Here is a 24,478-nt window from a genome sequence, read left to right as displayed (position 1 = left end):
TTCATCCTATCATGTCGATGGTGTATCCCAATGGAGATGGCTTCTTCCCAACAAGACAATGTGCGATGCCATGGTGCTCATATTGTGCAGGAGTGGTTTCAAGAACATGAGGGAGACTTTACCTTGCTTAGGTGGCCCCCACAATCACCAGATCTCAATCCAATTGAGCATTTGTGGGACGAAGTTAAAAGAGCCATCAGGCAGCTGGTTCCACAACCATCAAGTATCACAGAACTGGACAGTGCTATTCATCAGGCATGGTGTCAGATCCCTCGCATCACCTTTCAACATCTCGTGGAGTCAATGCCAAGAAGAATCGCCTCAGTATTGAAGGCAAAAGGTGGCCCAACGAAGTACTGATGGGGTGGTCATAATAATCTGGCCACTCAGTGTATATTGGCTCTCTTGTTCATGGACCTTATCACATGTAGTTTTCTCCATCTGAAATGTTTTGCCCTCTTTGGCTAACTTCTACTCATCCTATAGGTCTGCCTTTGGATGAACCTTCCAGGCTTCCTGCCCCTAGGTGTAAACTCTTAATATCCTGATTCTCCTGGTTTATAAAATACATCACCATTTTTTACTTTTTTGTTTGCTTGTTTTCCCTGCAAGATGGTACATACTGGGAAATCAATTACCTTGTCATCTATAACATTCAATTTTATATTATCACTAGAGACCTGGTGCACGGATTCGTGCACCGGTGGGGTCCCTCGGCCTGGCCTGCAGACATCCCCTGAGGGGTCCCAGATTGTGAGAGGGCGCAGGCCAGGCCAAGGGATCCCCACCAGTGCATGATCGGGGCCAGGGAGGAACCGCGGGAGGGCTCCAGGGCATGTCCAGCCCATCTTGCCCAGTCCCGATCAGCCAGATCCCAGCAGCAAGCTAACCTACCAGAAGGAGTGTCTGCCCCCTGGTGATCAGTGCACGTCATAGCGACTGGTGGAAAAGTCAAATGAACAGTCGGATACTGAGCATATTAAGCTTTTATTATATAGGATAGTCTATCACAGAACATGGCGTATGATAGGAAATCAGTTAAGTATGTAATAAATAATACATACTTCAGCTAATAAATAAAGAAATAACAGTTTTAAAAATTAAAGATTTTTAAAAGCTAAAGTTATTAAAATGCAATTTGGAATAATACTTAACCAAAGCAGTACTGACCTGGTGTTTTCATTATATTCGAAAATCTGAACTTTGGCCATTGCATTTGGACTACTGTCATCACTTCCTACAGCTATCATGGGGGAATGAGCACGAGAGCTAGAAATGAAAAGTAAAAAATATTTCACATGATTAAATTATTATATTTAATTCAGAGAATTTAAAAACCTAGCATCCAGCAGCTCTAGAACCTGCAAGTAAGCAAGACTGTGAATAAATTCCTGCATACATTCAATACAGCAACACCTTGGGAGGGTGTGTCCTTGAGATTGCTCAGGATGGGGACCAAGGCTACCATCCTGTTGCATTGTTTTTACCATATTTTATTATTGCTAAAAAAGAAAGTAGCTTCTTTTTTTCCACAAACGGAAAGGTTTCAGGCATTCAGTAGATCAAAAAACAAAACAAAACACCTACAAGTTCTTCAAATTTTTCTTCCTGAAAGATTTGGTCATTAACTATGGAATGAAAAGTAAACTTATGGCCGAAACCGGTTTGGCTCAGTGGATGGGGCGTCAGCCTGCGGACTCAAGGGTCCCAGGTTCAATTCCAGTCAAGGGCATGTGCCTGGGTTGTGGGCACATCCCCAGTAGGGGATGTGCAGGAGGCAGCTGATCGATGTTTCTCTCTCATCAATGTTTCTAACTATCTCTCTCCCTTCCTCTCTGTAAAAAGTCAATAAAATATATTTATTTTTTTATTTTTTTTAAAATATATTTTATTGATTTTTTTACAGAGAGGAAGGGAGAAGAATAGAGAGGTAGAAACATCAATGATAGAGAAACATTGATCAGCTGCTTCCCGCACACCCCCTACTGGAGATGTGCCTGCAACCAAGGTACATGCCCCTTGACCAGAATCAAACCTGGGACCCTCAGTCCCCAGGCCGACGCTCTATCCAGTGAGCCAAACCGGCTAGAGTAAAAGTCAATAAAATATATTTATTTTTTTATTTTTTTTTAAATATATTTTATTGATTTTTTTACAGAGAGGAAGGGAGAAGAATAGAGAGGTAGAAACATCAATGATAGAGAAACATTGATCAGCTGCTTCCCGCACACCCCCTACTGGAGATATGCCTGCAACCAAGGTACATGCCCCTTGACCAGAATCAAACCTGGGACCCTCAGTCCCCAGGCCGACGCTCTATCCAGTGAGCCAAACCGGCTAGAGTAAAAGTCAATAAAATATATTTAAAGAAAAAAAAAAAAAAGAAAAGTAACCTTATGGTGATCAAATTAATGGCAAAAAGATTTTAAGTTGCTTGTACAAAAAGAAAAAACCCCTCGCCCTGACCAGTTTGGGCTCAGTGGGTAGAGCGTCGGCCTGCGGACTGAAGGGTCCCAGGTTCAATTCCGGGCAAGGGCATATACCTTGGTTGCAGGCACATCCCCAGTGGAAGGTGTGTAGGAGGCAGCTGATCGGTGTTTCTCTCTCATCGATGTTTCTAACCCTCTATCTCTCTCCCTTCCTCTCTGTAAAAAAATCAATAAAATATATTTTTTTTAAAAATCAATAAAATATATTTTTTAAAAAAAGAAAAAACCCTTCAAGAAGGCATGCTCCCATGCTCCCCACGTCATTTTCTTCTCTAAACTCATTTTAAAAAGCAAAAAGAGAATGAAGCAGTAAGAGAATGAACTCTACTGAATTCTAGGCTAAATGATTTCTTTCTATTCAATTAAATATTTAATTACCTATATGTTGATTTCCTTTGCCTCCCTCATCCAGATTAAGTAATATCTCAATGAACATGACAACCTTAATCTTTGACCTTGGTATTGTGCTCTGACAACTCATAAGGATGAAACAAAATGTGTTATTAAAAAAACACACATTTAGTTCTTTATTACTAAAGCTATTGATAATGCATCAAGTTACCTAATCGAAGAAAAATACCAAGTAAATGGCAAAGTTCTATGGTAATAAAATGAAATTACAAGTTGTTTATAATAATTCTTGACCATTCAAAGAGATGTAAATTCCACAGTAATTCCTATATCTCACAAACTCTTTTTAAAAATATATATATTTTTTTTTATTTTTTATTTTTGCTGAAGCCGGTTTGGCTCAGTGGATGGAGCGTCAGCCTGCGGACTCAAGGGTCCCGGGTTCGATTCCGGTCAGGGGCATGTGCCTGGGTTGCGGGCACATCCCCAGTGGGGGATGTGGAGGAGGCGGCTGATCGGTGTTTCTCTCTAATCGATGTTTCTGGCTCTCTGTCTCTCTCCCTTCCTCTCTGTAAAGAACAAATAAAATGTATTTTTTTAAAAAACACAAAAAACACACACACACACAAAAAAAAAACAGCTTTATAAAAAAAAAAATAAAATATATATATATATTTTTTTTATTGATTTCAGAAAGAGGAATGGAGAGAAGAGAGAGATAGAAATGTCAATGATGAGAGAGAATCATCAATTGGTTGCCTCTTACTGGGGATCAAGCCCACAACCCAGGCATGTGCCCTGACCAGGAATCAAACCATGACCTCCTGGTTCATAGGTTAATGCTCAACCACTGAGCAACACCAGCCGGGCACAAACTCTTTTTTAATGTTCTATAAATATAACTTTTTCTTTTTAACAACATTAAATATTTGAGCAAGGACTAAAAGTATATTTACATATATTCTAAAGTTATTAAAAATATCTTTTAAAGCATTTTAAGTCAAATTATAAAACATCTGGTAAATTGGGAATTAACTCACTTGTACATCCATAAGATGTTCACATTTAGGCTGTTTTCCAAATATGACTCAGACAGTGAGAAAAACCACCCAGATATCTGTATATAGTACACCACAACAGTGCTAGAAATCAGAGTGTGCCATCAGAAATGAAGAAATTTGGAAGAATTTAAAGACAAGAAGCAAAAGGTGAGACACAGAATCTTCAATCCACAAATGCAAAGAATAGGAATGAGTCATTGGGGAATCATGAAATGATTCATTTAAAGAACTGCAATCAGAAGATCCCCAAGGCTGGTGGCTAACTCTGTTCTAGGCTAAAGTCTGAAAAAGGATCCAAGTAGGATGATATAGAACTTAGGAGAGAAGAACTTGAAATAAAGTAGTACTCCAAAACTGGCAGGAAGAGGGACCAGAAGAAACAAAATACATTAAAGTGCTCCATCCCCAAAATCAAGTCCTCCTGTTTTGGCATTTTAGCACTCTCTACAAAGAAATCTTGCTAACCCACCCACCTACTTAGATGAAACTTAGCCAAACCTCTAGGTAAGAGAGTGAGCTATTAAGAAAACAGCATGGCCCTGGCTGATTTGGCTCAGTGGACAGAACGTCAACCCACGGACTGAAGGGTCCCAGGTTTGATTCTGGTCAAGGACACATGCTCAGGTTGCAGGCTCAATCCCCAGTAGGGGGCGTGCAGGTGGCAGCCAATCCATGATTCTCTCTCATCATTGATGTTTCTATCTCTCTCTCTCCCTTCCTCTTTGAAATCAATAAAAATATATTAAAAAAAAAAAAAGAGAGAGAGAGAGAAAGAAAACAGAGCATGCCCTAGCTGGTTTGGCATGCAGGTGATTCTCTCTCTCAACACTGATGTTTCTAACTCTCTCTCCCTCTCCCTTCCTCTCTGAAATCAATAAAAATATATTTAAAAAAAGAAAACAGAGCACTTAACAGAAGAAAAAGAGCTGGGCTAACAAAACTCATATCTGACAATAGACTTCAAAACAAAGAGCATAATAAGAGACAGAGAAAGACACTAACATAATACTAAAGAGATATATCCAACAAGAAAATATAACCCTTGTAAACATATACACACCCAACGTTGGAGCACCTAAATATATAAAAAATCACTTGGAAGACTTTAAGTGTGAGAATGATAGCAAAATATAGTCACAGTGGTTGGACCTGAACACCAACCACAATGATATCACTGGATAGATCTTCCAGACAAAAAAAGTCAACAAGGAAATACTGCTCTTAAAGGACACAGCAGATCAGATGGACTTGATTGATATTTACAGTACATTTCATCCCAAAGCAGCAGAATACACATTCTTCTCAAGTGCACATGGATCTTTCTCATAGATAAACCACATGATAGGACACAAAATAAGTCTTAACAAATTCAAGAAGATTGAAATCATATCAAGCATCTTTTCAGATCGTAATGGCATGAAACTAGAAATCAACTACAATAAAAACTCAAAAACATTCAAACACATGGAGACTGAATAGCTTGTTATTAAACAATGAATGGATTATCAATGAGATCAAGGCAGAAATCAAAAATTTCCTGGAAACAAATGAAAATGAACACAACAATCCAAAATCTATGGGACACAGCAAAAGTTCATAGCATTACAAATCTACCTCAAAAAAAATAAGAAAAAGCTCAAATAAGCAATCCAACCCTACAACTAAAAGAATTAGGAAGAGAAGAAAGCCCAGAATAAGTAGAAGGAAGAAAATAATAAAGATCAGAGTGGAGCCTGGCAGGTGTGGCTCAGTGGCTGAGCATCGACCTATAAAGTAGGAGGTCATGGTTCAATTCCAGTCAGGCCACCTGCCCCCCAGTGGGGGGCATGCAGGAGGTAGCTGATCAATGATTCTCTCTCATCATTGATGTTTCTATCTCTCTCTCCCTCTTCCTTCCTCTCTGAAATCAATAAAAACATATTTTAAAAAATGCCCATACTACCCAAAGCAATCTACAGATTCAATGCAATCCCTATAAAAATAACAATGGCATATTTCACTGATCTACAAAAAATATTCCAAAAATCTATATGGAACCAAAAAAGACCCTGAATAGCTGCAGCAATCTTGAGAAAGAAGAACAAAGTTGGAGGCTTCACAATACCAGATATCAAACTATACTACAAAGCCTCTGTAATCAAAACAGCCTGGTATTGGCACAAGAATAGTCATATAGATCAATGGAACAAAACAGAGAACCCAGAAATCAACCCACACCATTATGGTCAACAAATATTTGACAAAGGAGGCAACAGCATACAATGGAAGAAAGACAGTTTCCTCAATAAATGGTGCTGAGAAAACTGGACAGACACATGCAAATGAATGCATCTAGACCAGTGATGGCGAACCTTTTGAGCTCAGCATATCAGCATTTTGAAAAACCCTAACTTAACTCTGGTGCCGTGTCACATATAGAAATTTTTTTATATTTGCAACCATAGTAAAACAAAAACTTATTATTTTTTTAATATATTTTATTGATTTTTAAGAGAGGAGGGGAGAGGGATAGAGAGAAACATCAGTGAGAGAGAAACATTATTGATCAGCTGCCTCCTGCACACTCCCCACTGGGGATGTGCCCGCAACCAATGTACATGCCCTTGACCAGAATCAAACCTGGAACCCTTCAGTCCACAGGCTGATGCTCTATCCACTGAGCCAAACTGGTTAGGGCAAGACTTACATTTTTGATATTTATTTTATATATTTAAATGCCATTTAACAAAGAAAAATCAACCAAAAAAATGAGTTCGGGTGTAACCTCTGACACGCGTGTCACAGATTCGCCATCACTAATCTAGACCATCAACTGATGCCATGCCATAAACTCAAAATGGATAAAAGACTTAAATGTAAGTCAAGAAACCATGAAAATCTTAAAAGAAAACGTAGGCGCCCTAAAAGGTTTGGCTCAGTGGATAGAGTGCTGGCCTGCGGACTGAAGGGTCCCAGGTTTGATTCCGGTCAAGGGTATATACCTTGGTTGTGGGCACATCCCCAGTAGGGGGTGTGCAGGAGGCAGCTGATCGATGTTTGTCTCTTATTGATGTTTCTAACTCTGCCGGGAGCTGGTCCATCCTTGCTGTTTCAAGGGACCTGGCATATATGGCATACTGTTCTTAATATGTTTGCTCACCTTCTTGGCACTATGTGTTTTAACCAAGGTCCCTGAGAAAGGTTGTTTCCCCAGGTAGGGATTTTCCCCTGAAGTTAGGGAGGGAATAAAACCTCTTAACTAAGTGCCAGGTGGGTAATCACTTTAACTACGAACAATCATGCTTAAGCTACATAATCTTTACTCCCTGGAATGGAGATAAGAAACGCCCTAACCTTTGAAATAGAGATTGATAGGATTGGAATCAACTGGTATAAATACAGATGTAACAAGACAGCAAGAGACAGAGAAAGAGACAGAACCTAGGCACAGAACCTACACAGAACGTTCTCTAGAGACAGAAGAACTTCGCTGGAGAGAACATGGCAAAAGATCCTGGACAGAAACTGGCCTCAGAACATAGAGACAGAACCTAGCGAGAGAACATGGCAAAAGATCCTGGACTGAACCTGACTACAGAAATTGGCAAGAGAACCTGACTAGAACATGGTGACTGAACCTGGCTTGAGAACCTGGACAGAACCTGACTGGAGAACCTAGCGAGGGAACATGGCTACAGAGCCTGGCTGGAGAACCTGGAGAACCTAACAAGAGAACATGGACACAGAACCTGGCTAGAGATCCTAAACAGAATCTCTCAGGAGATCCAGACCAGAACTTGGCTGGAGATCCTGGCTGGAGATCCTGGCTAGGCTGCTGATCAACTGAACACTGTCTCTGTGTCATTCCTTCTTCGCCGACTCCATCCACACCTATGGGGACCCCTGGACCTGCTGGGGTTGGACCCCGGCATAACTCTTTATCCCTCTCCCTTCCTCTCTGTAAATCAATAAAATATATTTAAAAAGAAAACGTAGGCAAAAGAAATCTCAGGCATCTCACTAAACAGAATTTTCACCAATACATCTCCTAGGGCAGTGATGGCGAACCTTTTGAGCTCGGCATGTTAGTATTTTGAAAAAACCCTAACTTAACTCTGGTGCCGTGTCACATATAGAAATTTTTTGATATTTGCAACCATAGTAAAACAAAGAGTTATATTTTTGATATTTATTTTATATATTTAAGTGCCATTTAACAAAGAAAAATCAACCAAAAAGATGAGTTCGCATGTCACCTCTGACACGCGTGTCATAGGTTCGCCATCACTGTCCAAGGGTGAGAGAAACACAGGACAAAATAAACAAAAGGTACTATATTAAACTAAAAAAGCTTTTGCACAGTAAAAGAAACCATCATCAAAATGCAAAGGGAACCCACTATATGGAAGAACATATTCACAAATGACACATATGATAAGAGGTTAATTTCCAAAATATATAAAGAACTCATACAACTCAACAAAAGGAAGACAAAATCCAATTTAAAAATGAGCAAAGGACCTGAATTCACATTTCTCCAAAGAGGATATACAGACATATGAAAAAATGCTCAAGCCCTAGCTGGTTTGGCTCAGTGGATAGAGAGTCATCCTATGGAATGAAGGGCCCCAGGTTCAATTCCGGTCCCGGGCACATGTCCAGGTTGCTGGCTGGATCCCCAGTAGGGGGCATGCAGGAGGCAGCCAATCAATGATTCTCATCATTGATGTTTCTATCTCTCTCTCCCTCTCCCTTCCTCTCTGAAATCAATAAAAATATATTTTCAAAAAAGAAAAGGAAAAACTGCTCAACATCACTAATCATCAGAGAACTGCAAATTAAAACCAAAATGAGGTACCACCTCAAACCTGCCAGAATGGCTACCATTAATAAATCAGCAAACAAGTGCTAAAAAGGATGTGGGGAAAAAAGGGAACCCTGGTACACTACTAGTATAGCAACATGGAAAACAATATGGAGTTTTCTCAAAAAGTTAAAAACGGAACTGCTATTTGACCCAGCAATCCCACTTATAATAATATCTATACATATAAAAGGCTAAAATGCAAAGTGTCCACTCGGGAATGTGAACGGGAGACCGGGAGTTTGATTGCTCACTATGATATGTACTGACCACAAGGGGGCGGCACAGAATGAAGCAGGCCCCCGCCAGCAGCCAGCAACCAGGGAAGGGATGCCCCAGCCAGCAGCCAGAAGGAAGGCCCAGCAGCAGGAAAGCCCAATCAGCCCTGATCACTGGCCAGGCCTAGGGACCCTACCCATGTATGAATTTCGTGCACCGGGCCTCTAGTATCCTAAGAATCCTAAAACACTAATCACAAAGAATATGTGCAACACTATGTTCAGAGCAGCATTATTTTTAATAGCTAAGATCTGGAAAAGCCCAAGTGCCTATCAGTAGATGAGTGGATAAAAAAGCTGTGGTATGCCCTGGCTAGTATGGCTCAGTTGATTAGGCATTGTCCCGTGCACTGAGAAGTTGCTAGTTCAATTCCTGGTCAGGACACATGCCCAGGTTGCAAGCTTGATCCCCAGTAGAGGGTGTTGCAGAAAACTGCCGATTAATGTTATGCTCTTACATCGATGTTTTTCTCTTCCACCTTCCTCTTTCAAAAAAAATCAACACTACTCTTTAAAGAAAAATAAAATAAAAAACCTATGATACATTTACACAATGGAATACTATACAGCTATAAAAAATAAGGATCTCTTGCCCTGCCCAGTGTAGGAGAGTGGTTAGAGCATTGGCCCAGGCACTGAAGGGTCATAGATTCGATTCCGGGTCAAGGGCACGTACAGTTTGTGAGTTTGATCCCAAGTCAGGGCATGTCAACGGATCTATGTTTCTCTCTCCTATTGATATCTCCTGTCTTTCTTGGTCTCTCTCTCTCTAACCCTTCCTCTCTCTAAAAGTCAATAAAAACATATCCTTGGATGAGGATTTTTAAAAATTTACCGATTTGTTTTACTAGAGTTAAATTATCAGAAGTTTGCTGTGCAAGCTTACCTTGAAGGGTTCCAAGAAATACAACTACAGCTTAGTTTACATGAAATCTCATGCTGCAGAGACCACTGACTGAGATTCATGACATCTGGTGCCTCATATATTCTTACAATACCATCCGCTGAACAGGTTGCTAACATAAGACCCATATGCTTAGGAGCAAATTTCACATCAGTAACAGATGTTCTGCTGTCCACTAGCGTTGTCCTCTTAACCTGAAAAAAAAATTTTTTTTAACAATTTAAATTATATCAATAGTTCCCTCCTTATCTGTTTTCCCATTCTGTGGTTTCAATTACCAGCTGTCAAACACAGTCTGAAAATATTAAATGGACAATTCCAGAAATAAACAATTAGTAAGTTTTTAATTGGGTGCCATTCTGAGTATCAGAAAATCTCTCACCATCCAGCTAGGGACAGGAATCATCCCTTTGTCCAGCATATCCTGAGCCCATTTCTACAGCTCACTTCTACCTTTGTGACTTTCTAAATAAACTTTCTATTATAGTTTGAGTCTCGCCTCTGAATTCTTCCTTAGCCAGAACTCAAATACTGAGGTTGCTGACAGGAGGTCTGGTCTGACCCCACCCACCTGGTACCATTCTTTTTATGTTCTTATTAAGACATGTAATATATCCAGAAGGATACACAAAAAACCTGTAATAGTGGTTGCCTCTAGAAAGAAAACTGTATGACCAGAGAAGAGGACATTCCTACGGTATACAGTTGTCTGTACTTTTTGAATTTTATACTTGTACCTCAGTATCTATTATGAAAAATAAAGAGGGGGGAAGAAAACACTGGAATGGGTCTTCAAGGAAATCGAGTTCAATTCTCTCACTTTACATACAGGGACTTGAATAGCAAACACACTATGTTCTTACCTAAATTCAAACAATCAAAGAAGAACTAAAGTTAAAGCAGAAACAGATTTTTTTTTTTAAAAAAAAGAGTGTATTTTGTAAGAAGGAAAAAGTAACCACAAAAGGGAAAAAACAATTTTTAAAGAATTTTCGAGTGTACTCTATGACAAAGCAAATATTCTGGATTCACCATGAAAGTTATACTTAAACAAAGCCATAGGTACTCCTAAGTACCACTTCAAGCCCAACAAAAAATGAGATAAACAGGAGAAAAACATGGAAGAAAGAACAATGAAACTGATGAACGTAGAGGGGAGTGATAACATCTTACACAAAGTGCCTGAAGTGTTCTTGGAAAGAATAATGCTCCTTGGATGCTCATTCCCCGCATTTCTCAAAAACTAATAAATATCTTACCCAATGACTCTGTCCTCGCAGTTTGTCATTTGATTCTCCTACTATTTCCTCCCAAACAGCAGCTGTTCGGTCAAAAGAGCAGGAAGCCAAAACCTGTCCAAATTCAGGATGAGCCCATGTCACACGCCACACAGATCCACTATGTGTCTGAGGAATTAAAAACAAAAACCAAAAAACTGAGTTTACTCATATTTCACACATTTAAAGTTTTACTTAAAGAAACAGAATACAGGTATTTTTACTTCAGTAAAAAAAGAAAGCTATTCAATTTAACATTAATATAAAAAGTTAAAATCTAAAACTTTTTAACTTAAGGATATTTAGAATTGTAGCCTTTCTGGAGTCAAGTTCTTCTAACGTTTTACTAATAAAGAAAAATCCAACTGCATAAAGCTGACCTCTTCTAGAGCTAATAGAGACCTGCTTCAGAGTTTAGCCTAAACAGACTTTTAAATAGAGATTCTACTAGTCCACTAACTTTGCAAATTATATCTACAGGAACCATCCACCTAATAAATAAGATTAATCAAAATTATTTGCTTCAAAAGCCTAACAGTATATACAAACTATAGCAACAAAATGCTTAAATGACACTGATGTCTGTGACCAGTGGTCGGCAAACCGCTGCTTGCGTGCCACATGCGGCTCTTTGGCCCCTTGAGTGTGGCTCTTCCACAAAATTCCATGTGCGGGCACACACATACAGTGCGATTGAACCTTCATGGCCCATACGGAGAAGTCGGTATTTTGTGGAAGAGCTACACTCAAGGGGCCGAAGAGCCGCATGTGGCTCACGAGCCGCAGTTTGCCGACCACTGGTCTAGACAATGAACTCTTCTAGGGAAAGAGGCAAAGAGTGAGCAAATATAGAAAATCCCAAATCCTTGTATTCTGAGAAAATAATTTAAAGCTCAAAAGCAGTATCTTTATATAGGAAAAATGCCAAATTACTATTCAACTGTTCGCACTGACCAAAGAAAAAAAAGGACAGAAAGGTCTTTACAACAGAATTTCATTTGTGCTTGCCAGTAAAAATACTCTATGACAACAAGCATCAGTCCACCAATTATGATTACAAAATTTGTTTTATGCTTCTGCATATCTAACACTTTAACACTCAATAATCTCAGAATACTTTCAGAATCGGTTAACATGATAACAATAACATCATCCAAAGGCAAACCTTACACCTTTAGTTTTTATTCTTTGTTTTGTCCCGTCTTATTCTTGTTTCACCTTTAATTCTTATTTATACAGGCTATTAAGTAAAAAGATGCACTAGGGCAGTGAGATTTTGTTAAAGGTCAGATTCCGGGCAAAGCACAATCTAACTAAAGAATAAATATTGCACAAAGATGTTCTTCACCATAAAAAGAAACAACTTAAGTATCCATTAGTTAAGCAAAACAGGGTATAGTATTTATTGGTATATTTATGTTTTCAAAAGCCTTTGAAGCCGAAACCGGTTTGGCTCGGTGCATAGAGCGTCGGCCTGCGGACTGAAAGGTCCCAGGTTCGATTCCGGTCAAGGACATGTACCTTGGTTGCGGGCACATCCCCAGTGGGAAGTGTGCAGGAGGCGGCTGGTCGATGTTTCTCTCTCATCGATGTTTCTACCTCTCTCTCTCCTTTCCTCTCTGTAAAAACTCAGTAAAATATATTTTAAAAAAATAAAAATAAATAAAAATAAAAAGCCTTTGAAGACACTCTGAAGTACTTATGAAAGTAGCTGTGAAATTGAAAAGCAAAAAATGGGGTTTCCTTTTGGAATGATCAAGCTTTGGAATTTCACAGAAGTGATAGCTGTACACTGTCAGTGGAATAAATGCCACTGAACTGTTTTCTTTAAGATAATTAATTTTATGTTATGTGAATCTCATCTCAATTTTAAAAAGGGAAGAGGGCAAAAGATTTGAATAGACACTTCACCAAAGATGTATGAATGGCAAATAGGCACATAAAAACTTAATCAACACATTTAGTCATTAAGGGCATACAAATCAAAACCCAATGAGATACCAATTCACACCAACTAAGATGGCTATAATAATAAAAAAAAAAAGAAGAGTGAGAAAATATCAAGTGTATGGGAGGATGTACACAAACTGGAACCCTCATATATTTCTTGGTGGGAATATAAAATGGTACAGGCACTTTGGAAAACAGTTTGGCAGTTTCTTAGAAAGTTAAAACATATACAACCCTGCCATTCCACTCCTCGGTATCTACCTAAGAGAAATAAAATGTATGTACACACAAAGACTTATATGGCATGTTAATAATAGCATTATTCATAATTACGAAAAACTAGAAATAATTCAAACGTCTATCAACTGGTGAATGAATAAACAAAACATGGCTTTCTCTATACAATGGAATACTCAGCATTACAGAAAAATCAAACTATTTACACATGCCACAACATGGATAAACCTCAAAAACATGCTAAGAGAAAGTAGTCAGAAACAAAGAACTACATTTTATAGAATTCCATTTATCTGAAATGTCTAAAAAAGGTAAAGCTATAAGAGACAGAAAATAGTTCAGTGGTTGCCTGGAGCTTGAGAGAGAAATGGGGACTGACCTCAAAAAAGCACAAGGGAAATTTCAGGGCTGAGGAAAGTGTTCTAAAACTAGACTGTGGCCCTAACCGGTTTGGCTCAAAGGATAGTGCATAGGCCTGCGGACTGAAAGGTCCCAGGTTCAATTCCGGTCAAGGGCATGTACCTTGGTTGCGGGCACATCCCCGGTAGGAGGTGTGCAGGAGGCAGCTGATCAATGTTTCTCTCCCATTTATGTTTCTAATTCTCTATCCCTCTCCTTCTCCCTCCTCTCTTAAAATAATCAATAAAATATATTTTTAAAAAGCAAACAAAAAACTAGATTGTGGGGATGTTTGCACAACTGTATTTACTAAAACTCACTGAACTGTACACTTAAAATTGATGACTCTTAAGGTATGTAAAATCCTGAGTAAAGTTGTTGTTTTTTTAAATTAAGAAATAAAAGTGTATGCAACATCACAGCTATTGAAAATATGTAAATGGAAAAATAAATACTAACGTGCTAAAAATAATTATGTTAGAATGCTATGGAATTACAAATTTTCTTATTCTCAAATTTTTCTAAAGTGTACTTCTGTTACTGTAATGCTAAAAAATGTAAAATTCCTTTTTAGGAAAAGTATAAATTGTATAATTCTCCCAAAGCTGAACAGCAAAGTCTCTGATACTCCCAAATAGATATTAAACAATTCAATTTTTTTTAAATTACTGTAAAAATAAATACTAACCTTCCAGCTAGCAGTACAATGCCAATCTCCACTTTCACTTTTATCCCAGACCTATAAAAAAAGACATATATTTCATACAAAGAATTCCAAAAAAGTAATATGAAAAAGATTAAGACTAAATTAGTATTAGGGCAAAGGAGGTGAACATGAATTCACAAGAGAATAAGCAAACATTCATTCTTTCATTCAAATATTTATTGAGAACCATGGATGTGTCAGGCACTGGGCTAAGCATTGGGTGGGATCAAGGCATCTGAGCTCTAACAAGAAATAGACACAATTACAGTCAAGTCTTATTCAAGGTAGTTATGGTCTCTATGTTGACATAAACACTGAGTTAGTGAATACTGAACCATTGCTCCTAAGGCAAATACAAAAATAAATGAATGGAACTACATCAAATTAAAGAGCTTCTACAAAGAAAAAGAAATAATCAACAAAAAAACAACCAACCGAATGGGCAAAGATAATTTGCAAACAATACCTCCAAAAAAGGGCTAATATCCAAAATATATAAAGAACTCATACAACCCAACAACAAAACAATCCAATTTAAAACACGGGCAGAGGACCTGAACATTTTTCCCAATAAGACATACAGACAGCCAACAGATAGATGAAAAGATGCTCAACTTTAGGGGAAATGCAAATCAAAACCACAATGAGATACCACCTGTTAGAATGCCTATTAGCAATAAGACAATAACACACATTGGAGAGAATGTGGAAAAAAGGGAACCCTCATTCTCTGCTAGTGGGAATGTAAACTGGTGGAGCCTCTATGGAAAACAGTATGGAGGTTCCTCAAAAAATTAAGAATAGAGCTAACTGTATGGCCCAGCAATCCCTCTTCTGAGTATCTACTCAAAAAATGTGAAGACATTTATTTGTAAAGATGTATGTACCTCTATGTTCACAGCAGCATTATTCACAGTAGCCAAGGCATGGAAACAATGTAAAAGTGTCCTTCAACAGATGGCTGGATAAAGATGTGGTACATATATACAATGAAATATTACTCAGCCGTAAGAAAAAATGAAATACTGCCGTTTGATCTTGAGAGTATCATGCTAAGTGAAATAAGTCAGACGAAAAGGACAAGGAACATGATTTCACTCATATGTGGAATATAAAAAAGAAAGCAACAAAGGAACAAACAAAACAAACTCAAAGACATGGGACAATAGTATGGTGGTTTCCAGAGGGAAAGGGGCATGGGGGAGGATAAAGAGAGTAAAGTAGGTCAAATATATGGAGACAGGAGACTAGACTTTGGGTCGTGAGCACACAACGCAAAATACAGATGATGTATTATAGCACTGTACACCTGAAACTTACATAATGCTATTCACCAATGTTACACTAATAAAGTTAATTAACAAATTATAAAATTCAGAGTCTCAAAGAGATATTTGTTCATCCACATTCACAGCAGCATTATTCACAATAGCTACAATGTAGAAGCAACCCAAGCCCATGGACAGATAAGTAAAATGTGGTATGTCATATGGACTATTCAGCCTTAAAAAGAAAATTCTGACATATGCTACAACATTCAAAGGCATTACACTATGTGAAATAATCCAGTTACAAAAAATACAAATGTATGATTCCACTTATATGAGCTCGTCAAATTCACAGAAGCAGAAAGGTGGTTTCTGGGGGCTGGGGAATTGGGAGCTATTATTTCATGGGTACAGAGTTTCAGTTTTGCAAAACCAAAAAGTTCTGGAGGTGGATGGTTGCAGAAAGATATGAATGTACCTGATATTACTTACTGTACACTTAAAAATGGGTAAGATGGTACATTTTATTTTATGTACGATGGCAAATTGGATTTTACCACATAAAAACATTTAAATGGGGGAAAATGTAATGATAATGTCTGACATAAAAAATGATGCTATCAAATCAATACTCACATTGGCAATTTGCCAATTATTCTCAAACGCTTTTAAAGTATTTACTAATTTCTCTACGGGAATGAGCCAATGAAATATCCAAAATATATAAAAAGCTAAAGTAATGGAGATCTTCACTGCAATACTAACAGACAAAACCTCCAATTTGAATGATCTACCAGATGATTCAGTAATAAGTGGATAAGGAAAAAAAAAAGTAACTACCTACTCAGTTAACAGACATGAATGCAATATTCACAACAGCCAAAAGGTACATGAATAAACAAAATGCGTTGTATACATTCAAAATATTACTCAATCTTAAAAAATGAAATTCTGATACATGCTATAAATATGAATGAACCTTGACAACATCACAATAAGGGAAATAAGCCAGACATAAAAGGGCAAATGATGTATTCCACTTACATGAAGTACGAGCAAGAGCATTAGAGGGGACCAGGTGCCACGTGGAGAACGGGAAGAGGGAGCTACTATGTACAGAGTTGCTAGTTAGGATGAAGAAAAAGTTTCCGAGATGTACAGTGGTGATGGTTGCACAATGAGAGTGTTGTGCTTCACACCGCGGAACCATCATGTACAATTTAAAATGGTGAGCTTAGCCTAATCCTCTCCAGGTCCATCCATCCTGTCTCAAAGGATAAGAGATCCAACCCTCCAAGTCCTAGATTGTAAGTTGAGAATCTCACTGGGTGTAAGTGGATTTGCATTTACTTTTCTCTCAACGCGAAACAAGGTGAGCCTCCGATCTGAACACAAGGCGAGAACGATCTCCCCAGGTGAGGGATGAGGCACCCACCGCGGACTGACCGCCCTCCAGGTGCCGCGGCACAGGCCCCTCACCGAACAAGCTTAGTATCAGAGTACAGCTACAGCCAGAACTCCAGGGACCCACAAACCCTACCGGAGACGACAATGAGGAACCTCCCTGCTCCCGTCCACAGGGACCCAAACCAGGGTTCGCGGGAAACCGCGGGCTCGCAGTGTCCCCAGGGGCGGGAGCGCGCACGTGGCCAGGACGCCCGCCGCTCAGCACTGGCGCCCCGCAGCACCCTGGGCCGGCTGTGTGCCCACGAAAGGGGGCGAGGATGGCCGGGCGGAGCTGGCCTGCCTCCCTTGGGTTCCAGGCCTGCTGCCCGGCGGCGCGCCCCGATATCGGAAGTCGTCCCCTTTCTACGCGCCGGTGCCTCAGCTCAAACAGCGGATCGCGCACGCCCCACTCTCCTCCTTCCGGGATCGGCCGCGCCCGAAGGCTCCGTGCGCACCTTGACGCTCTGGTCGCTAGAGCAGGTCGCCATCCGCCGCCCGTGGAAATCGAAAGATACATCATGGATGAGGTCCTTATGGTCCGCCGCGATGCTGCGTGCCACAAACATGGCTCCCGCCGGCCCGAGCCTTCTCCGTCCGCCCCTCCCGCCTCGGAAGAGGGCAGCCGCGGCCGCGCGCGGACCACGGCCCACCTGGACCCCGCGGTCCGGATGTGCACGGTGCGTGCGGCCTGCGCGCCCCCGTGCCCCGCCCCTGTCCCGTCATGCCCCGGGCGGCGGCGGCGGCGGCGAGTGCGCCTGCGTCTCCTAAAGGCGACCAATGGTGAACAGCCGCGGGACCCAGTGGGTGGGCTTTGCGGTGCTTCAATGAAAATGAAAAGTTTACATTGTTGACATATGGGAATTAAGAACAATAAAAAAGTTAAAAATATCATCCACAGCCCTGGACATTGAGTCAGTTTCGGTTAACGTTCCAGTTTGTTTCCACCGAAACGGGGTGGCTGAGTGTTGCGAGCGAGTGGAGAAGACGGACTTGGATTTGGCTGGGAATGGAGCTTGGCTGCGACAACTCAAGAGCAAGAAAGAATGTAGAGACGCCTGAAGATAGGACTGTGGAGTCCAGGCTCAGCAGCGGGTAAATGAAGACAGGAGGGATGGCGTTGAGAAGGAGACAGTGAGTGGTTATGGAGGTCTGAGAACAGGTGTGCCAGGGAGAGAGGAGGTGGAGACGATCAGAAGTCGTCAAAATGTTTAAACATTCCACAGGTAGAACAAACAGCCTTGGAGGTACAACAGCCAGGAAGCCGAAACCTTGGTGTATGGGGACGACATTCTAACCAACTGAGCTACTCTGCCAAGGCCTTTATCTCTCTCTTGCAGGTGGGAATCCTGCAGGAGGGTTTCCCTGGAATACCCATCAGTTTTCCGTGTGTGCCCCTCCAGGGGCACCTGAATGGTGAGCACCAGTTTCTCCTGAATGGTGAGCACCAGAGCTGCGGGTCATTAGTCATTGCACGTAGTCCTGATTATGCAGCTTTTCTTGGCCTGGAGCTGAAATACAACTGAGGCCTAAATGTTATCTTTAGGGAGGTGACCTTCTGTATTTGGCTGTAGATTGCTCAGCCAGTTGGTTCAACTATCTGTCTCAGTTTCCCCATTCTACTTGCCAAGGAATTTTTCCTAGCTTCTTACTATCCTGCCTGTCTTACTATGTCCCCCACCATTCTGGAGCAGCAGTCTTTTTTTAAAAATATATTTTATTGATTTTTTACAGAGAGGAAGGGAGAGGGATAGAGAATTAGAAACATCGATGAGAGAGAAACATGGATCAGCTGCCTCCTGCACACTCCCTAGTGGGGATGTGCCTGCAACCAAGGTACATGCCCTTGACTGGAATTGAACCTGGGACCCTTCAGTCCACAGGCCCATGCTCTATCCACTGAGCCAAACCGGTTAGGGCTGGAGCAGCAGTCTTGATCGAATGGTGGAATGGCTTTCTGAAAGACTCAGCTACAGTGCCAGCTAGGGGACAATACACTGTTCTCCAGGAGGCTGTATAAGCTCTAAATCAGTGTCCAATATATGGTGCTATTTTTCCCATAGCAAGAATGGGGGGGGGGGGCGCGGGGGCGGCGTGTGCAGGGGGTGCAGAGGGAAACCAAAGGAGCATTACTCAATATTAACCCACTAGTAAAATTTTTGCTTCCTGTCCCATCACCTTATGTGCTGCTGGTTTCAAAGGAAGGTATGTTCTCACCCAGAGACACAACAATCCCATTGAACTGGAAGTTATAAGACTGCTGTCCACCCTCTTTGGGCTCCTCACATCTCTGAATTAGCAGGAAAAGAAGGTAGTTACTATACTGTCTGGGGTAATTGCTCCTCACTACTAAGGAAAAATTGAGCTGCTACTCCACAATGGAGGTAAGAAAGAGTATGTTTGGAACATAGGTGGTCCTAGGGTGCCTGTTTGTGTTAACATGCCCTGGCATTAAGATCAGTGGAAAACGTCAACAATCCAGTCAGGTCTACTACTGCCAGAAATGAAGGTTTGGGTCACCCATCAGGCAAAGAACTACTTTCCAGCCGAGATGCTTGCTAATGCAAAGGGAATGTAGAATGGGTAGTAGAAGAAGGTAGCAATAAATACCAGCTACAACCTCATGACCAATTCTAGAATTAGGACAGTAATTGTTGAGTAATTCTTCCTTATTTGATTATAAATATGTTTAAATGTGTATACATATATATGTATAGTAAATATCTTTGTCTTCCCCTCATTCCTTATTATGTGACATAAGATATATTCACTTTACATGCTGGTATTTAAGTATTGTTAATTTTGCATTGTAATACTTAAGTCATGGAACATCAAGGCGAAAAGTAAACATCACTCAAAGGCTTTGCATCTCTCCTGGGGAAAGGGTTAAGGAGGTATATAAAAGTGCCAAGTTTTGTGGCAACTTGGCTAGGTTATATTGCCCAGTCTAGGTGTTGCTGTGAAAGTATTTTGTAGATGTGATTCTTAAAAATATTTTTATTGACTTCAGAGAGAGAAAGGGAGAAGGAGAGATAGAAATACCAATGATGAGAGAATCATTGATCAGCTGCCTCCTTGTCAGGGACCAAGCCTGCAACCCAGGCATGTGGCCTGACCTGGAATCAAACTGTGACCTCCTGGTTCATAGGTTGATACTCAACCAGAGCCACACTAGCCGGGCTATAGATGTGATTAACATCAATAATCAGTTGACTTCAAGTAAAGGAGATTACCTTCAGTAGAGTGGATAGACCTCATCTATTCATTTGAAAGCCTTAAGAGCAAAGGCTAAAGTTTTCCAAAGGGAGAATAGAAAATCTGTATTTATATGTATTAATACATATTTACAAAATTATCTGTATATAAAGATATTTAAATATATATATAGAAATTTATTTTTTTTATTTTTTTATTTTTTTTATCATTATTATTAGTTAAGGTATTACAAATGTGTCCTCATCCCCCCCATTAACCCCCAACCTCCCCCCTAGAAATTTATTTTAAGGAATTTAAATACATGTTCTATTGGTTCTGTTTCTCTGGAAAAGTCTGATACAATTTATTTCACCTGGTTTTGTACTTTCTGTAAATGATACAATATATACTTTCTCCATCTAGCTTCATGTGTTCCTCATTATATTTGTGAGAGATTCACCCCTACTTTGCATGGATCACTCCCACATACTGTGGATGAACTAACTGCCTGAGCAGACTGGCTGCGCTGTCCAGAGCTCCTTCTTAGACAGTAGCCTGCAGGTGGCACTAAAACATCTCATATGGAACTTGGAAATATCCTGTAACTGCAGATTCCAAGTGTCAACATCTGAAATTTTCCATGGCCTATAATAGAGCAGAAAGCATATCATCAAATTGGAAATTAAATCTTTTTTTAATTTTTTTTATTGCTTTCAGAGAAGAAGGGAGAGGGAGATAGAAATAGAAACATCAATAATGAGAGAGATTCATTGATCAGCTGCCTCCTGCACGCCCCCTACTGGGGATCGAGCCTGCAACCCCAGCATGTGCCCTTGATTGGAATAAAACCTGAGACCCTCCAGTCCGCAGGCCAATGCTCTATCCACTGAGCCAAACCGGCTAGGGCGAAGAAATGAAATCTTTATGCTTCCCAATTCGGTGCTAATTGGTTCAATAAACTTGAAGTGCTCAGGACTCAGAGGCCTTGACAGAGTAGACTGTGGAGTGGTTTTCTCTGAGTACAGCACTAGAGAGTGTCCGTGACAGAGAATTCATCCTACTTGCAAGCCAACAGTTAGAATGACACAGTCTATCATGGACACCTGGTTATTACTTACAACCATAGCAGTAGCAAGAACACCCACATTTTCTTGAACCATTTCCTTGACCTTGACACCCCACCCCCAGTATAACCAGGCCAGGTAACACTAGCACGCAGGGGACTGTACTTCAGAAGGATGTCTGAGCATAGAGACCCTGAACATTTGATAATCGGCAGTAAACCTTCCTGTTGCTTTGTTCTGGTAGGAGACATTCTATCTTCCAAGGGTGTAAACAAACTGTCCTTTGGTCTGGAGAAAAACACTTAATCCGTCTCCTAAGGCTGTTCACTATACAAATATTCTTGAAAAGATAATCCAGGACACACTAAAGCCACTGCCTTACTTACAAGGCATGCAGAAAAGTGAGCGATCCATGGAGAATCATCTTGCAACAAGAGGAGTGTGGGAGGTTCTCTCCCATCTGAAGGTTTGGTGAAGGAGAAAGTGGTGCACCTCTAAAATTGGAAGGATGGTTGCAGAGTTGCACCTCTGTCTTCTAGGCATTGACATCAGTCCTTGGGGCCAAAAGGCTGCAATCTTGGGAGTGAGGGATGAGCCTGTGGTCTGTAGCCCTTTGTGGCATCAACTCCTGCACATTTGAGAAGGTGGTATTCTCCCTCTTATCTCCCTGCAGCAGGTTATGGAGAAGATGATCATCCAGACTTTTTTTGCTTCTCTGCTCCTGAGCTTTGAAAGAGGCAGCCTATCTAAAAGCCCAGAGCAAGTTTTCCTTTCTGGCTGGGGCAGATGGGAAAGGAGATGGTGCATTGTGGATTGTGGCTTCAGAGGAGGCAGCTTTGGTGCTGGGCAGGGCAGATGTATGACAGAAACCCAAGAGGGACACCTTCCTATGCAGGTCCGACTAAGGTTTGATGAAAATAGAGATTGTTTCCAGAACACTGACTAGGTTTTAGAGAGAAACCCTTGCTGTTCCAGCCTCTCTCTTAGTGTATAAGCAACAGCATTCAGGGCTGGGATGGGAGAACCTAATCTCTTTCCTGCAAAGGTGTAGAGGGCAGTTTTGGATTGCAATGCCAAGACGGTCTGGATTCCAGTACCAGGATGCCTATAGTTTTTGAGTTATAAGGGAAGGATAGGTCATCCATGGTTACTTTCCTGGGATCTTTACTTCCTGCTATAATTTGTATTATATATTAAAAAGACACAACAGGGGCAAAGTGATAGGATAGTGGACTTTTAGGACCTCTGACCGAGATGCGATTCTGCATCCAGATGACCTAGTCCCGTGGTCCCGTGGTCGGCAAACTGCGGCTCGCAAGCCACATGTGGTTCTTTGGCCCCTTGAGTGTGGCTCTTCCACAAAATACCACGTGGGGGCGCACGTACAGTGCAATTGAAACTTCGTGGCCCATGCGCAGAAGTCGGTTTTCGGCCTGGGTGAGTCTATTTTGAAGAAGTACTGTTGATATTTGGCTCTGTTGACTAATGAGTTTGCCGACCACTGACCTAGTCCAATCGTTTAACTGAAATTCTGGGACTGCTCAGACTTCCATGAATAAGCTTCAGGGGCCGAACCTGGAAGGACACGTTTCTTCCAGGAAGACACGTTTCTTCTCCTGGAAGGACACGTTTGACCCTCTGCGTGATTGTCGTTTGACCAGGGATCTAACAGAACAAACCAGTCTGGGAGTTTGGATAAGAAGCGGTGGGTGTGGCATGGTGTAGCCGGACTGAGTGGGAGGTAGTGGCCTTGAGCAGGGGAGGGATGAGGCGCTGTGCATGTGGGTGTCCAGGAGCGCCTGGCAGCCTCGGCGTCCTCCGTTGTGACATGCTGGAAGAACACTACAATATTTTATGCTAAGAATTTAAGCAACAAAGTAGAAAACAGTATCTCTATCAAGATTGGTTTGGCTAGAATTTGAGGTTTATGTTGTGAGTCATGGGGGGGAAACCTGCATAGACAAGACAGGACCCCAAATGACAGAGGGAAACAACATAGAAAAGTGGTATTTTAGGAATATTCATCTGGAGGAAATTGGCAGAATGGGAGAGAGTAAAAAAGGAAGAACACTTTGTTTCAGAGCTTATTTTGCCTGGCACAAAGTAAAACCTCAAAAAAATCATTTAGGGAGGGTGGGGAGAGAAAGAGAGGGAGAATGCCACCATAGGGGCATTACAATGGGCCCTGTCAACACACTGTCCTAAGAATGAGTGGTGATCCTTCCAATCCTTATGTAAAGGGAGAGCTGAGGGTGCATGCCTCTACAAATGTTCTTCACGGCCTCTTTGAGCAACGTTTGCACTTCCTCCTCTCCTTATAACAGAGGGCAGTTACTGTTCTTAAATTCTCACACTGTAATGGGGCTTGCTGTACTGGGAACTGAGAAAGGAAATTGAGTTTTCTGTTAATTTGATCACTACCCTAGGGCCTGGTTATTTGGGACAGCTGACGTGTAATGCTATAGTCTAGAGAGAGACAAAATATTTTTTGCAGGTCACTTTTAAGAAATAGCTTGACCCTGTTTGGGGGCAGCATCCGGGAGGCGGTGTGGAGACGGATGGGAGGCATGAGGGCCACCTACGTGGGCGCTGGGTGTGGGGTTCAGTCCTCGACGGGTCTCCCAACCATGGCCACGAGGTCACCCTCACGGGGTTCCTAGGGCTCCATGGGAGTGGCTTGCTCCTCCATGGGAATGGCTTGCTGCTCAGCCTCACCTTCCAGGTCCTGCCTCTGGAGCCCTGGGCACAGCCCGGCAGGACTCAGTGATTGTGGAAAAAGTGCAATAAAATGTGAAATGTGGGCCCTGCAAAAAAAAAAAAAAGAAAAAGAAATAGCTTGAGATAGCTGTGGAAACTTGCTAAGCCTTCTGGGTTTCAGCATTCTAGGTGAGGAGTCAGTCTTCTCTCTGACTTCTCAAACACTGCATTTTAAACAGCATACTGTGACAGACCCTTCAAATATGTCCACAACCTAATCCCTAGAACCTGTGAATAAATTTCCGTTCATGGTAAA

General features: G+C 41.1%; 1 protein-coding gene across 2 annotated transcripts in view; it reads right to left on the bottom strand.

Moving 5' to 3' along the window:
• The window catches only part of SEH1L (SEH1 like nucleoporin), a 30,146-nt gene extending 12,227 nt beyond the window's left edge, over nucleotides 1-17,919 (bottom strand). For both annotated transcript variants that reach the window (XM_081097676.1, XM_081097675.1), the window contains exons 1-5: nucleotides 17,665-17,919; nucleotides 14,478-14,528; nucleotides 11,186-11,332; nucleotides 9,909-10,120; nucleotides 1,171-1,269 (exon numbers count right to left, since the gene is read on the bottom strand). In XM_081097676.1, coding sequence (XP_080953802.1) covers nucleotides 1,171-1,269; nucleotides 9,909-10,120; nucleotides 11,186-11,332; nucleotides 14,478-14,528; nucleotides 17,665-17,775 — 620 coding nt within the window. In that variant the 5' untranslated portion in view covers nucleotides 17,776-17,919. The remainder of the gene's footprint in view (nucleotides 1-1,170; nucleotides 1,270-9,908; nucleotides 10,121-11,185; nucleotides 11,333-14,477; nucleotides 14,529-17,664) is intronic.
• Between the last annotated feature and the right edge of the window lie 6,559 nt (nucleotides 17,920-24,478).

Source organism: Myotis nattereri (genome assembly GCF_964212035.1).
Source record: "Myotis nattereri genome assembly, chromosome: 8".
Classification (NCBI taxonomy): domain Eukaryota; kingdom Metazoa; phylum Chordata; class Mammalia; order Chiroptera; family Vespertilionidae; genus Myotis; species Myotis nattereri.
The sequence above is the reverse complement of the archived record's forward strand: the minus strand, read 5'-3'. Positions and strand labels throughout refer to the sequence as shown.